This window comes from Pseudovirgaria hyperparasitica (assembly GCF_010093815.1).
Source record: "Pseudovirgaria hyperparasitica strain CBS 121739 unplaced genomic scaffold EJ05scaffold_8, whole genome shotgun sequence".
Lineage (NCBI taxonomy): Eukaryota > Fungi > Ascomycota > Dothideomycetes > Acrospermales > Acrospermaceae > Pseudovirgaria > Pseudovirgaria hyperparasitica.
Window position 1 is genome coordinate 358,645 of NW_022985556.1, and position 14,622 is coordinate 373,266.

Consider the following 14,622-nt stretch of genomic DNA (forward strand, 5'->3'; position numbering starts at 1 on the left):
TGGATGAAGGCTCCAGGGGAGAGCCAGGCACGACGTCTGCCCTGGTTTGGTTGCGGACGAACTGCTAATAAAGCCTCTAACTAGTTATTTATGCCTGCAGACGACCGGTCTTCTAGCTGTAGAAGGGCGATGAATGCAGCTGGTAGGCTGGTAGACCCGGTCGAAGCGTACGGACGGTAGGTATTAATGGTGAGGTGGGTGATGGAGTGTGTATGTGCGAGAGCATGGGCAAGGGCCAAGGGCACGGGCAAGGACAAGGGCAAGGGCAAGGTTCAAAACACTCCTCCGACACCGATGGACCAAGGCAACGTACTATGTGTACAAGTAATAATTACTGGATGTACTGTATGTACATAGTAGAAAGAAGAGATAGTATGGAGTCTTCTCAGGGGTTGATTGCTCGTCAGGCTGTTTGACTCTATGCCTCTTGCCTCTTGCCTCTCGTAGGTCTCGCATTACGTTGACTGTGTATTATGTTCAGATTGATCATCTTAATGTCTATGCGTGGGTGTGCTAGGTACTACTGCACAGGTACATTGGCAGCCAAGATTAAACTGTCACTTTGTGGTTTTGATAATAGTGAAGCGCGAAGATTAGATGTGGGCACATTGTCGAATGGGTGTACTTAGTAGTATACAGCTGGCTCTAATTACCTGGCTAAGGATAAGTAAGGATAATTAGTTATTATTACCTTAGGTACCTAGCCTTCTTCCCCTCCACATCCCTCCGTCGCTCCTTCCCGCTCCGCCCCTACTAAGCACCCGCCTACAGCCCCCGGCACAAACCTTCAAGCCCCAAAACCTTCGAGCCTAATCGGATGTAATTACTTACTGTAGGTCTGGAGTGTCCTAGTGTCCCAGCCCAACCCTTGGGAGGTCCAAACCAACGCGCGCTTAATATAATATAATAAGTGACGGATTGGCTGAACATCAATAAGTCGTCAGTCAGGCAGCCTACGGAGATCTTTCATTATATCTTGTATACATAAGTGCGAGCACATCCTCTTCTACCCCACCCCCTGGTGATGCCGAGATCGACACCAGTCGTCATCGAGGTGCTGTCTTTATCGCCCGGAACTTTTGTGTTACTTCAGCGATGGCTGTTTCGACCGGTAATCTCTCCATAGAACTCGCCCCATAGAATCCATGAGCGTTTGTTTGCTCCAGCACAAACTTCGCGTCCTGTGGCTGAGCAATTGGTCCTCCGTGGCAGAGCACAATCACCTCCTTGTTGACTGCTATTGCTGCATCGTATATCTCTTGGACCAGCTTCACACATTCCTCCAAAGTCTTACCCTTCTTTGCTCCAATCGCACCGCTAGAGGTCAGGCCCATGTGTGCCACGATCACATCTGCGCCTGCTTCGGTCATCACTTTCGCCTCTTTTGCGTTGAATGCATAAGGCGTCGTTAGCATGTCCATCGAGTGCGCCAGCTTGATCAGCTCCACTTCCGTATCGTAGCCCATTCCCGTTTCCTCCAGATTCTGTCGATACACGCTGTCGGCATCAATTAACCCTACAGTTGGGAAGTTCTGGACTCCCGCGATTCCACGGCCTCGGAGGTCTGCAAGTAGGGTCGGCAGTGAACGAAACGGATCCGATGCGCAGACTCCAGCCAGGACGGGCACCTGTTTCACAATGGAAACAATTTCATTTGCCTTGAATCAGGTAGTCAGCGACTCAGCATTATGCTTGTTCTGTGCACTATGTACGGCTCATGGCCTGGATTCTTTGCAACGTTGGTTGGAAGTGTCGTACCATCTCCAACACAATATCGTTGGCATTCCCATACGGCTGCAGTCCCGCGAGACTGCCACGACCAGCCATACGGTATCGACCGCTGTTGTAAATTATGATCAAATCACCTCCACCAGCCTCGAAAGACTTTGCAGAGAGCCCGATTCCTAAGCGTCTGTCACTTTTGTGCTTCCACTTCATTTCGGAGGGTTTTGCCCACCTGCTCCTGCTCCGACGATGGCTCGCCCCTCAGCAATCGCATCTCTTAGCCGTTTCAGGATCTCCTGACGATCAGTCGGTGGTGGCATGAAGACTAAAAGTCCTTTACCCTTTTGTTTCAGAGAAATGAGTTCATCTGCAATCTTCTAAAACCTTTGAAACCGATATCTACTCCCGTTGAAAGCAATTCACAGTTTTCACCATGACGCAACAGCTAGAAAGTGGGGGCACTCAACTGGGGGCCTCTTGCAGCTGGTCCACAGTCTACTCAGTCCAGGTCGACGGCGGCGGCAGCCGAACCGTAGTTTCCTAGCCTTAATTAGGTAGTAACGCTTAACGCTTCTACTAGAACATTCCTGGTTAATATCATATAGACATCTACACATTTCAGCCAAGCTAGATGCCGTTCGCTTCGCTGCATCTGCGGTAGTCTTGACCCATGCTCTACTGAATTCAAAACACTTACCATGAAGTACAGGATCATTTGTACCAATGCGCGAACCTGATAACACCGCTTATGCGTACTTCTAGGACCACGCCATGCAAACCACGAAAGTTCTCCTTTTCGGGACCTGCGATACCAAATTGCCCGAGCTCCTCTACCTCCGGGACCAATTACTGGCCCATCGCAATACTCAAATTCTTCTCGTCGATGTTAGCGTCGGCAATGAGACGCCCAATGATCAAGCAATCGACATTTATAGCCATGACGTCCTCCTTTTGCATCCGAAGCAAGCTGGAGTCAAAAATGAGACATTCTGCAGGCTGTCTCGAAGTCAGCGTATAAATCACATGGCACTGTGCATGAAAGAGCTCGTCAGCCAAAGGCATAGGTCTGGTGAGATTCATGCCACTATATCCGCTGGCGGTAGTGGAAATACCTCCCTGGCAGCAGAAGTCATGAGAGAAGCTCTACCATTGGGCTTTCCGAAGCTCATTGTATCGACGATAGCCAGCGGTGACACCGGGCCGATCGTGGGTGAAGCCGACATAACGCTTATGTATTCGGTGGTAGACGTCGCTGGGCTTAATGCCTTGCTGAGAAGCGTGCTAGAGAACGCTGCGGGTGCTGTTGTGGGCATGGCAGAGTCATATCGCCGAAGACTATCAACACAAAGTGCGCATGGTGACTCTACACTGGAGAAAAAGCGCGTTGGGATTACAATGTTCGGTGTCACTACTCCAGCAGTGAATAAGATACAAAAGCTTTTGCAAGAAAGCAATCGTCCGGTCGAAGTGTTTGTTTTCCACGCCACCGGTCACGGCGGCAAGGCCATGGAACGTCTCATACGTGAAGGGGGATTAGATGCTGTGATCGATCTTACTACAACTGAAATATGCGACTACATCTGCGGTGGGAGCATGAGCGCTGGTCCGACAAGGCTGGACGCTGCGGCCTCTGCTGGAATACCCTGCATTGTCAGCTTAGGCGCCACGGACATGGTGAACTTTGGGCCAAAGTCAACGGTTCCTGAGAGATATCAGGCTAGGCAACTGTATGAGCATAATCCTATGATTACATTGATGAGAACGGATAAGGCGGAATGCGAACAGGTAGGTGCATTCATCGTCAATAAGCTTAAACAAGCTACGAGGCCGGATGTTGTTCAGGTCTGGATACCTGAAGGTGGTGTCAGTGCTATGGCCAGCCCCAACGGACCGTTCCAAGATCAAGAAGCCGACAATGCATTGGCAAGGATTGTTGAGACTGGATTGAGTGACAGTGGCGTTGAGATTGTGAAGAAGCCGTATGCTATCAATGACGAGGAGTTCGCTAGTGGCATCACCGCAGCTCTGATCAAGCTGCTTGGCTTGTGAAGCATGCCTGGTCATAAAGTCTGTATCATGGGCGAGAAGGCTCGAGGGGAATATGCCATAAGATATGATGAGGCTTACCACCAATATCTGCCTGATGTTTTCTGATTCAAGTCACGAAAGCTTCCAAAATTCACGTAATTCACATCTGCGTGTTTCTGTAATCAAGCATACCATCTTTCTCGGCTTACTTAATTCGCAGTTGAACAAAGATTATATGTGGGTGTATGGCGATATATATTGCTAATTACCCAGCGGCCAATGTGCTCACATTCGTCAACATTGACGGATACTACGAATATCCCTTGTTTTGCCATTCCTTGGCTTAGTGATTTACGACATAAATACTAAGCCTCCGCTGAGTGCCAAATCCTAGCCGCCGCATACCGCTAGATGGCTCTAAAACTGATGCGTCTGTCTGATTACGCCATTCGTGCTAAGCCTTCTCATAGTGCAAGCCTTCTCTTGATGCAAGCCGTATGTCGTAGTGACATGTCCTCGATCTCGACACCCATTAAAGATGTAATATTAGGTGTGCGTGTGTCAAGGTTGTTTGTTTCATGCGATTCATTCACCTAGATTAGGCTAAGTCCTGGTCAGTCCTCTACGATATGCTAGGCTCCTTGGCACCGCCGACTGGTAAGATGTTTCGACCAATCACAATTTCGAAAGTAACTGCCTAGAGTCTCGGCATGCAGCGAGGCTACCTAATATAGTAGGGGACTCATGCTTTCCGTCGAAAATGACGCCGCGCGATGGATGAAGCCGTATCCTTGCATAAACACCTCTTTTAGCAGCTTTACTATAGTGCGTTTCTTTGCAGGTCATGATGGCCGCTACTTGTCTGTCAAAGAAACCTTTCCGTCCAAGCCTCAATCAGGCGTTACGACCAAGCTGGCATTGCTTGGGCGCGCGCGATGGCATCGAATCATATTTACCATATATCCACACAACCTTTTCCAAGGAAGTATTCATGGCAGAGTCAGCTCACGGACTCCAGAGATCAATCAAGTCTTGTCAAGCCTGGACATATGTACTGTATAAATATACCTGATAACACTAGCGCGTTGGCTCCAGATGCCGCAAAGGCCCAGCATCCGCTGTACATGGTATGTGACTCTCCCTTTAGTCTGATAGTCCCTGCTGATTGATGCCCTGTGCTGCTCGGACCCATATTAATCTCGCATTGGATGATTGTGGGGACCTGTGCTCTACTAACCGATAAGTGGCCGTATCGTCGAAGCTTGGAGAAACACCGCAAGTCGGCTTCGAGGGGAGGGGGGATTCATGCCATGTCTCATAGTCTGGAACTCAGCAACTGAGGCAGTGTGTTCGAGTTCGAGAATTAAGACGTATATGATTGTCTTTGTTTGCGCCAATGCCATCTAGCATGAGTTGACGTGCAATTCATCCTTGGTTCGCTCGAGTCACCGGCCGCGAAAGAACGCATCAGGACTATTCTGCGTAACGCGAGCACTAGTGGAAGTAATTGAATGAAGGATAAGTTATTTGCATAGGCGAGTATCGTTCCCTACGTACTATCTGGCAAAATGAATGAAGAAACCTGCCATGATCAGCCGGACTGAGCCAATATGACCAAGTAAACGAGCGTCGAAAAGTTGCAAGTGTGAAGTTCCACGGAAATCCCCTGACCGTCGCCCTGTTTAAATACCATGAGGATCTCCCGCATCTGTCGGCTCGCAAACACGCTCGATGCCCAGCGCCACGCACGTCTTCTTCTTCCATCCCCCGCTCTTGCTTGCACACTGTTGCCATAGGACAAAGAAGTCGTCTTCGCAGCCCTGAGACAAGTCGGTATCCCCATCGCAGTCCTTGATTCTGCTGGCGCGGAGCTGATACGCTTGCAGGGCCTGGTCGACCGGAACGGTCTTGTTCTCGTAGCCGTCATGCTCGTCCTTGGTGATGTGCTTGTCCCTGAGGAACCCGCAGAAGGATTTTGCCGAGGTGTTGAACTGCGATGCGGACCACGAGTCGGTGCCGGCTCTGCTGCAGTCGTAGTCGGAGAGGCAGATCTGTGACTTGGTACTGCATAAAGTGGTGGATGTAGGGCTGGATGATGAGGAAGAGCGAGACGGAGAGTAAGTGATTGAGGGCGTGGAGGTTGGGGAACTGGACACGGAGGAGGACGTCGAGTATATGGCGTCGCAACTCATGGCGTCCCAATCGTCCTCTGGCTCTGCTCGCTCTACTAGGTTTCCGTCATCAGTGATGGATTGCGTGCTGTTGAACGTCAAAATGTCCCTGTGATTGGTAGTCTTTCTGAACTCAAGACTTCGTCTCTCGGGATCATTCGCTGGGGGATCGAGATGACCTATTATATCACAGATCTGCTGCCGAATACTGTTATATCCTATGTTGACAGGCCTGTCCCACCATTCCGGGTTCTCAATTCTAGTCGCGAATTTTGGTGTGCCAAGAGGGAAAAGCTCGCGCGAGGTGCTGATCAGGCGGAACTTCAGCCTCGACGCTGACCACAAATCTGCACGAGATCCCGGGGATGGTGGTAAAGCCATCAAATATGCAGCGAGCCCTGCGATGAGTGGACTAGCAAAATTAGAGCCCGAGTAGCCACCGACAGTTTGCTCTTCACTAAACGGCGCCTCATCGAAGGCCCACGTTTCTCTGGTAGTAAGTTCCTCGCCTTGTGCGAAAATCCGGACCTGCGCTGGCGCGCCCACCGGCGAACCTGAATTGAATTCCGAAATTCGACCTTCAGGGTTTACCGAACCGACTATAAGAAAGTTATTGAACTCGCTCTCCAGTCTCTGTGGCAAAGTGGTTCTTAGATCTCTCTCAAGGGGACGTTCAGTGTCACCCGTATTCCCTGCGGCCATGACTAGCAAAATATCGCGTTGACTTAGCCCGCGCTGGACAGTATACCAAGTCTGATCCATCGCTGTATCCATTGTTCTCGCGTCTTTGGACTCGTCCAGACCGTAACGGTATGCAAAATTTACATTGAACACAGTCCTTCCAGATCGATAAGCTCGAAACCTGTCGAAATTGTTGAACGCATATCTAAATCCTTCGAGAATAGAAGCCGGACTCACGCCAAACGTATCCCAGTGAGTACCAGCAGGCTCATTCAGCCACTCGCCATCACCAAACATCTTCCGGTGATAGCCTTGCAAGCTGATTCCAACAATGTTGGCTTTTGGCGCTACTCCCATGGTTCTTCCGGCCGCAACTGCCAATTGATTACTTCCAAGACTGACATAGCCTTTCCTGCCAGACGGAGATATTCCTGGACTCATGCGATCCACCATGTCTTCGGGCGCAAGGTCTGCAGGGTTTATTCTCCATGAATCATCGAATTCCCCGGTTATCTCATGATATCCACCTTGTTCCCGTTCAAACCACTTTTCAGAGAAGTGGTTAGGCACCTGGTAAAAAATCCCAGCCTGTGCACGATTACCTAGTCTAAGCTCGTCACAGTTGGGAGTGATAGTAGGACCAAGTTGGTATATAGTTGCGTCTCCACCCAATTCCCTACGGAATGCGTACTTCCATTGGCTGTTTCGATCAATTGTGCTCAACATCTCGAGTTGCCGCAGCGTCTCACCTGGGGCAAATCTCAGTATATGGTCATCAATTTGATCCCGGCGCTCCTTGGTCCTATTTGCTCCTGCTTTGGAATCTGGGACTCGAGCACCTGATTGTATAACGTTTCTCAGATGCGGTATTTCAATCAACGATTGCACCAATGGGTGCTTCTTCGCTATAATTGCTTCATCATCCGATAGCGCGATTATGAAATGTTGCCAATCAAGAGACGGGCATTCGGTTTGATCAGATTTGCCTACCACAGTGTTCGGAAGGAGGGCAAGAAGGCTCTGGAATGCTACCAGTGAGGTTCCCTCGTGAGTGATTATCCAATGTCTTTTTCGGACGGGTTCGTCATTTGTCTTTGTCGAGGTTGAAACCGGTTCCGCGTTTAGAGTGGTGTATAATGGTATTGCATCATCCCAATCGACCACTGCCAATGGACTTAGGGCACTTCCGATACTGATCAGTGTGATAGCAGTCGTGGCCTTGCCGCCACCTTGTGCAAAAACCGTCTTCAGTAGAGCTTTCGCGGACTCCGTTGCCTCAGTCGACAGGCCTTTGAAGCGCTTCAACAGGTGGCGGAGAGGACGGAGCTTGTTCGCGATTCCGCTAGCACCTTCGTAGGCATTAGAGATCTTTGTGCCAAGTTGAGGGACCTTGGCTCCTAATTCATCCAGCATGCTCATCTCAAAGTCTGTTGAAAGCTGTCCTATGTCGCCAACGAGATCACTTGCAGCTTTGGTAGCATCATCTACGATACCCAAGAAGTCCGAAATCGATGACTCACTCAAACCAGAATCTAGTACCGCTTTCGCACTCTCAGTCGCTTTGGTGATCTTACCACCAATGTCGCTTGAAGTCTTCGATAGTGATTTGAGAAATCCAAGTAGGTTGGATTTGGGTTTGTTGGACTTAGTGCCGGCACGAAGGCTGATAGATGGCCCTGAGCCAGTGGATGGTTTAATAACGCCGTCGCCCTCTATCGAATCTGGTATCTTGTATATAGAGTCGCCAATCTTGACTTCGCCGCGACCTAGGCTGATAGTTCTCATGTTGTCATCCTTATCAAGATAATCGATGTCATACGGATCTGCTGGAAGCATAAAAGTCTCAACCTGCAAGTCTGTCTCGATCTCCAAAGGCCGAGCAAGCATAGACCAGATGCTAGCGGGTGCGGCTGTAGGAGTGGGCCAAGCTGATACAACCCAGGACGGCACTGGATACATAGATGGCGGACTCGTCACCTTCGGAGGATTCAAATCATTTCCAAAGCTGCTCACTGGCGAGTCTGACCTACTGACTGCGAGAGAAGGATCTGTTCGCGTGGGATGTGGTTGCGACACGACTGATGACATCCCAGGAACCAATTCTGACGATATGGTTGTGATCTGGGAAGACTCGGTTGTCGATTTAGCCCCCGAGTTCGCAGATGCCGAATTTGCAGAGGAAGACCCAGGGACCGAAGAAGACTCAGGGATAAATGAAGATTCAGGGATTGAAGAATACCCAGAGATAAAAGAAGGTTCAGAAGCAGAGGACGGGCTGGTCGATGCCGTACGTGATGTCTGACCGTCGGACGAAGACGTGATGGTGGTTGAATATATGCCATTGCTCGACGGCGAAGTCGTAGCTTGAGTTTCAGAGTCCTCTGTTGTAAGTAATATGCTAGAGGAAGCTGGAAGCGTGCTTCTTGAGCTTGCCGATGTGGTATTTGGCCAGAAAGACTTCAGTGAAAAAGTTCTGCCGGTAGCGATTGACTCGGGTGGACCTGACTCCAGAGTTAACCACGTTCACGATACACCAGGGAACTCCAATGTGTTGAGAGCCGCTATAGTCATCTGTATGACATTGAGTCATAGCTGACCATAGGGCATTATGCTTCTGATAGTTGCTTGCTAGCGGGGAAATTGGTGTGTGCGATAGAGGATCTGGAATCAAAGAGAACTGAAGCTGTGTCGAGATAATCTGATATAGAGTGTGAAGGTTATGCAAACAGCTGTTACCTACCAGGCTGTGTGTTTGCAACTAGAGCTGAGACGGGTACTTCCCCTGAAGATGATAAGCTATCTTGGTTGAAATTCAATTCGGAGCTAGGCGCATCACTGAGACTGGGAAGGCCTTGAAATGCGTCAGCCCTGGTGTCCACGATAGCTAGGAATGTTAGAGCAGTATAAAGGAAGCTAGATATATGCATATTGCTAGAATTCATTCCATAGAGTGACCCTGAGAGAGAGCGAAGTATGCAATGAAAGCGGACGGGTGGAAAGAAGGTAAGAGAAGGTACCTATAATTTGCTTGCATCTAGCTTCATCTGGCTGAAGATATCCCTTGTCTGGCTTCGGCCTGTCGAACCTGAAACGTATACGCTTAAACTTGCTGGTAGCTCAAAGCAACTCCTGTTCAGACATGATGTAGCTAGGACCCTTATTGAATCTAGATGAAGTAAGTGCCAGGGGGAAGATATGGCCTTATTCATCACAGAGTACCTCGCCTTCTTACGCCACAGGTGCTCACAGAGACATCCTTTACATGACCCACAACAACGAGGCGTACATGGCCAGTGGGCTGACGAACCAGGTATCTGGGGGAGCGACCGCCTTCTTCTGTGACATGTCACACGGTTGGAGGATCTCTCGGACGATTGGATTGGATGATACGCACTCAGCCAAGGCACAGTCCGCGACCATTTTTGCAGTAAAGTGATCTGAAGACGAATACATCTGATGCTGTCGAGTTGATATACCCCTGTAACTCGGGCCGGCCTCTGCCGGCGTATCCATGTTCCGCAAAAGAGTGCTTAGGTAACCACGCACGGACTTCCATCCAATCCATTAGGGCGATGCTGGCCTGTATGTTGAACACATCACAAAACTTCATGAAATCACTACCGCTATCTCCCTCCAACACTCTCATATCATATGAATTAATGACTATCAACGCTTGATTTTTCCAGACCCTGGTATCACTTATCGTTCTTCACATCGCTGAGAGGGCTAAATGAACCATTTGTCTCTACGTCGGACTGCAGGGAAATAAGGACGACAAAGTCCTTGCCTTCCTTCTTCTCGGTAACAGCTATTCACTAAACACCCATAAAGGCTCTTATTTCGCCAGCAAAGCTTCTAGCATATGTATCAGGCTTCGAGCGAATTAACATTTGAACGCATACAAGGCAGAGCACAAATAAGGAACCATGTACTTGCGGTCAGGTGCTATCAAGAGAAGAACTCGCTTCAGCAGAACATCTCACCGCTGTAATGAAGTACTATTAGACATGAATAGACGCTTCCCAGGAAATCCACCAGAAGTGAAACGCCATGGCTTTCCTAATACAGCATCATAGACTACCCAGTTTCAACTTTTTGCAGACGTCAAGGTAGCATCCATTCTTAGCACACTGCCACACTGATAATCAGATTTGCTCTCGGATCAAGTTTCAACTTTGCTTTGCCACGGCGACTTACCGTCGCTTCGTTAACACAAGCCTGCTCTACGCATTCACCGCATGGTTTCCCGGCACACTGATCCTGATATTCGTTAGGGCCAGATTGAATGAATGATGTAAAACCTGTAACTCACTTCCCTACAGCGTTGCACCGTTTTGTCGCACTTGGAGCAGGGATTGGTGAAGGTAGGAATCTCAGTAGGGTCTACGCCGAAGAAGGAGGTGATTCGTGCGGGAGGAGGTCCGAAGGTCATGGGTGGCGGCGGAGGCGGAACCGCAGTGGCCAGGGTAGAGATCAGGAAGATGAAAGTTAGAGTAAGCTGCATGTCGACTGTTGGACGAATGGCTGATGAGTATAAATGTTTGTTATGGATCTCTCGAGGCTTTGGGGCAGATGCTGGATACACAATGATTTTGATCGAATGACGAGTTAACTGTATTGGATGTGAAACTGGACGGGATTTATGTTGTGATGAGCGTAGATCGAGGTGTGCGCATGAGTGGCGCCTGCTCATTGCGCAGATTGGGCGTTTCTTTCTGTCATGTTGGGAGAGAAGTAACGAACGGACGGAGATGAGCGCACGAAAACTTCCGTTCTAGAGTTTTATTTATTTGCTGCAACTTTGGCCTGATTGGGATGTCTCTTGATACTCAAAATGAATGTGTCGCTTTCAGCGCTGCCAAACCTCTCATCATTGCGCATATACTCCATCATTATACTTTTTTTGGAACGTAACGCTCCTTTCTAAACACACGAGCGAGGCGATATGTGTGCACAAGTCGTTATGTGAAACATTTTAAGATCTTTCATTCCAAAGTGCACTCAAAGCGCCATTTCTCAACTAATCGCAATGCTTCCTGGGGTCTGTCGTATGGGACCTATATTATAATTAGCACTCCTGGGCTGATGAAATGACGAGAACATACCATATTTCCAGCACTATCAACCGCAGCGAAAGTAAATGTTGTCTTCTCTTTGCGGTTACCTATCTGAACCTTTGCCTGCTTGAACCACCCGAGTCCCACGCCATAAAGCATGAGCGACCTACGATGATGCGCCATAAACGAAGCCTGACCCTTCCATTTCATATTGCTTGCCCATTACTGTTACTAGCGGTGTTGCATGCAAGATTGTAGTTACCTTGTTACAGCAGTACGCCAACGCCGTTCTCCAGAAGATAGGTGACTTGTGGCTGGGTACTAATACCATAATCGTTTGTCATAGCAAACGCGTGTTCAACCTCCATTGAATAGAAGGTGTATTTTTCAACTTGATGAGGAATCTCTAACGCTTTCCATTCCAACGGTAAGTTGTGATATAAGAACGATTACGATGGCCCCCGGAATGTCCAGACTTTCCATCCTAATACTCAAAGACGCCGTGCCAGCATACCCCGTAGGCAGCCTGGCATATAGCCCAGTCTGGAGTGTCGTAACATGCACGAGCAACCTTCATACATCTTGGCAGGTTGGCAGCCATGATATCACATTGAGTTTCGTTGAAGACAGGCTTGTCAAAACCCTTTGGAATAGTACACAATGTCTCCCAGTACCCAAAAGCATTATCAAGTACCGGTACCAAGCCGTTTCCAATCAAGGTTGACTTCAGATTAACCTGGGGACGCTTGGGGTAGAGATTGTTCTGGGAAACTATTCGTGCTCCTAGCGTAGGGAGATAATAACCGGCATAACTCTCCCCGGTGAGACGGAAGGACGCTTCCGAAAGATCAGGGCAGACTTGGGTTACGAAAACCTGCAGGGAATGATGCATATCTTCCGCGGCTGTAAACTATGTCGCGGGCCAGGCATCCGTCATCATCATTACGACTGCTTCAGGAATGACTTCAAAAATATCTTGATGGTGCATATGCAACAGGCCGCTGCTTGTTGGGTGTAACCTGATGGCAAGCTCTTGGACAGTCTCGGCAGCCAATTGCGGGTCTTGTTATAGATTTGGAACACACGTTGAGCGACGAGCTTCGCGGGGAGATACCACTTCGTGGTCAATGTTCAATTCAATCGTTGAAGGAGGACCTGTTCATACCAATTGCGTGGGACACACACCACCCGTGGCAGGCAAGTCAACGCGCGTTGGTCGAAAGAATCAAGGAGTGAAGCGTAACCTGATCAAATATATAGATTGCTCTACCTAGATGCGGTGCTGTGTCAACGCCCCAAAATGCCAAAATTATTAGGTACTGTTATACACTACCGTCATTCAGTCATTCCACTCCTCATCCAGCGAATCTATAAGCCGATTTTCATCCTCCGAGTGCCCGCGCGGCCGACCGCCATTGAGGCTGACTCTGCTGTAGCCTCTCCTGCTGGGCATGAAGCGTGCACATGAAGATGTGAGTATGATGAACATGTCCTATGGAAAGGTTAGATCAAGACATGCGCGATGATGCTACGCGCGAGGACAAGGCTTGAGTAGGAAGAAGGGAAGAAGAAAGTGTCGAGAGAGGTATACAGTGAGCCCATGAAGCAACTGGAGTATGCTTACGCGTATGAAGCTGCCAATACCAGCCCAGAGAGCGTAATTGGGGAGCTGGCGCCATCCGCGCTGGTGCATGACGTTGCGTTGGTAGACGCAGCCTCCCACAACGTAGGCTGCTATAGCGATAAATAGGCTGCAAAGGGTCAATCATTATATAGAGCGATATTAGATTGAGAGGACGAACATAAGGCTGAATACGCCAGCTGGTCCGACCGTTTGGAACTCCTTTTCAATGCCAGCGCAAGCGGCAGAAGATCTTGCCTCGAAGAAGTACGCGCATTCATCCTCACTGGCAGCGACGAACGAGATTGAGGCATCGGAATTGAGCGCATCGTTCTCGCAGAGCAGGGATATTATGGTCTGCTTCCTCCGCTTGCCATCCTTGGGCTTTTGCGGTGCATCGTCATCGTTGTCATCGACGTCGTCATCTCCTTTCAGCGCACGGTCGGCTAATAAGCCCTCTGCTTTTTTCGATTTGCTCGAGACACACGGTGACCCATCGGTGTAGTTCAGAACGAGCTTCTTTCCCCTAAAGACTGGCTCGGCATTCTGCATACCCATACTGTACGTCTTCCCTCCCTTCTCGTAAAACGCGCTTATGTTTCTCCACATGTCCTTCTCCACGCCCACAACATTTTCCAGCTTTTCTACTACCGGTCCACAGAAGTTGATTGTGAAATTGTAGCCGATGTCGTACCCGTTGGAGGACCAACTGGTCGTGCGCTCATCTTTCGACTTCTTCTTTCCATCTTCAGGAGGTTTAACCCATATCGGATTCAGGTCGAAGAAGCGGTTGTGATTTGCCGATCGCGCTGTGCATGGTCTCACTGGCTTTGACTTTTTCGTATCGTCTGCTGCGCATGCGACATTAGGGAATAGGAAAGGCGTGAGAAGAATTGATGCTTGCAGTAAGCTTGCAGCGCATCCGGAAACCGAGACTGAGAAGTGCATGACCGTCGGTGAAAGCGCAACGCAAAAGGTACTTGAGATAGTATATTAGACGAGATATATATATCCCAGCGCAAAGCAACGAGACAGTGCTAGAAGAGATGTGATGTAATAGGAGTGAGACTGTTGTAGAACTTTCAGCAAGACCGCACGAACCCGCATGAATCCGTCATGCTCTAAACACCTGTCACTCTTGGCACGCGCATTACGCAAGCTGTAGTGAACGTCTCCTACACACCTTAGTTAGAGCTACATAAAATCCTTCCACTTAGTGCTGATACTAATGTATCAAATTGTGGAAGTATTTCCCACTAGTGCTACTTTTGCTACTTTGCTAGATGCCTTGCGTCCGAAGCATCGACTTTACGAGGAAACATATAGCTTATAATAATAA

General features: G+C 49.1%; 7 protein-coding genes across 7 annotated transcripts; 2 read left to right on the top strand and 5 right to left on the bottom strand.

The window, feature by feature from the left end:
• Positions 1-936: 936 nt before the first annotated feature.
• EJ05DRAFT_476223 (uncharacterized protein) lies at positions 937-2,168 on the bottom strand. The gene is made up of 3 exons (XM_033743983.1): positions 1,958-2,168; positions 1,759-1,904; positions 937-1,658 (listed from the first exon to the last, which is right to left on the bottom strand). Exons 1-3 carry the CDS (start codon positions 2,043-2,045, stop codon positions 1,047-1,049), a joined length of 846 nt encoding a protein of 281 aa, XP_033600381.1. The 5' UTR covers positions 2,046-2,168; the 3' UTR covers positions 937-1,046.
• On the top strand, positions 2,121-3,942 carry EJ05DRAFT_476224 (uncharacterized protein). Its single transcript, XM_033743984.1, is given in 3 exon segments — positions 2,121-2,287; positions 2,298-2,382; positions 2,435-3,942. The coding sequence occupies 1 exon segment, from the start codon at positions 2,497-2,499 to the stop codon at positions 3,772-3,774; it is 1,278 nt and encodes a 425-aa protein (XP_033600382.1). The 5' UTR covers positions 2,121-2,287; positions 2,298-2,382; positions 2,435-2,496; the 3' UTR covers positions 3,775-3,942.
• Positions 3,943-5,435: 1,493 nt separating this feature from the next.
• EJ05DRAFT_500452 (uncharacterized protein) lies at positions 5,436-8,390 on the bottom strand (the record flags this gene model as incomplete). The annotated part of the gene is made up of 1 exon (XM_033746996.1): positions 5,436-8,390. One exon carries the CDS (start codon positions 8,388-8,390, stop codon positions 5,436-5,438), a length of 2,955 nt encoding a protein of 984 aa, XP_033600383.1.
• On the top strand, positions 8,249-9,122 carry EJ05DRAFT_372246 (uncharacterized protein). The gene has a single exon (XM_033741152.1). The coding sequence runs from the start codon at positions 8,416-8,418 to the stop codon at positions 8,905-8,907; it is 492 nt and encodes a 163-aa protein (XP_033600384.1). The 5' UTR covers positions 8,249-8,415; the 3' UTR covers positions 8,908-9,122.
• Positions 9,123-9,705: 583 nt separating this feature from the next.
• EJ05DRAFT_372217 (uncharacterized protein) lies at positions 9,706-10,202 on the bottom strand. Its single transcript, XM_033741151.1, has one exon. It carries the CDS (start codon positions 10,116-10,118, stop codon positions 9,864-9,866), a length of 255 nt encoding a protein of 84 aa, XP_033600385.1. The 5' UTR covers positions 10,119-10,202; the 3' UTR covers positions 9,706-9,863.
• A 1,388-nt stretch (positions 10,203-11,590) lies between these two features.
• On the bottom strand, positions 11,591-12,554 carry EJ05DRAFT_486010 (uncharacterized protein; the record flags this gene model as incomplete). The annotated part of the gene is made up of 3 exons (XM_033745498.1): positions 11,591-11,662; positions 11,711-11,860; positions 12,177-12,554. 3 exons carry the CDS (start codon positions 12,552-12,554, stop codon positions 11,591-11,593), a joined length of 600 nt encoding a protein of 199 aa, XP_033600386.1.
• Positions 12,555-13,001: 447 nt separating this feature from the next.
• On the bottom strand, positions 13,002-14,231 carry EJ05DRAFT_500457 (mannose 6-phosphate receptor domain-containing protein; the record flags this gene model as incomplete). Its single annotated transcript, XM_033746997.1, has 3 exons — positions 13,002-13,154; positions 13,287-13,413; positions 13,465-14,231. The coding sequence occupies 3 exons, from the start codon at positions 14,229-14,231 to the stop codon at positions 13,002-13,004; spliced, it is 1,047 nt and encodes a 348-aa protein (XP_033600387.1).
• Positions 14,232-14,622: the final 391 nt, after the last annotated feature.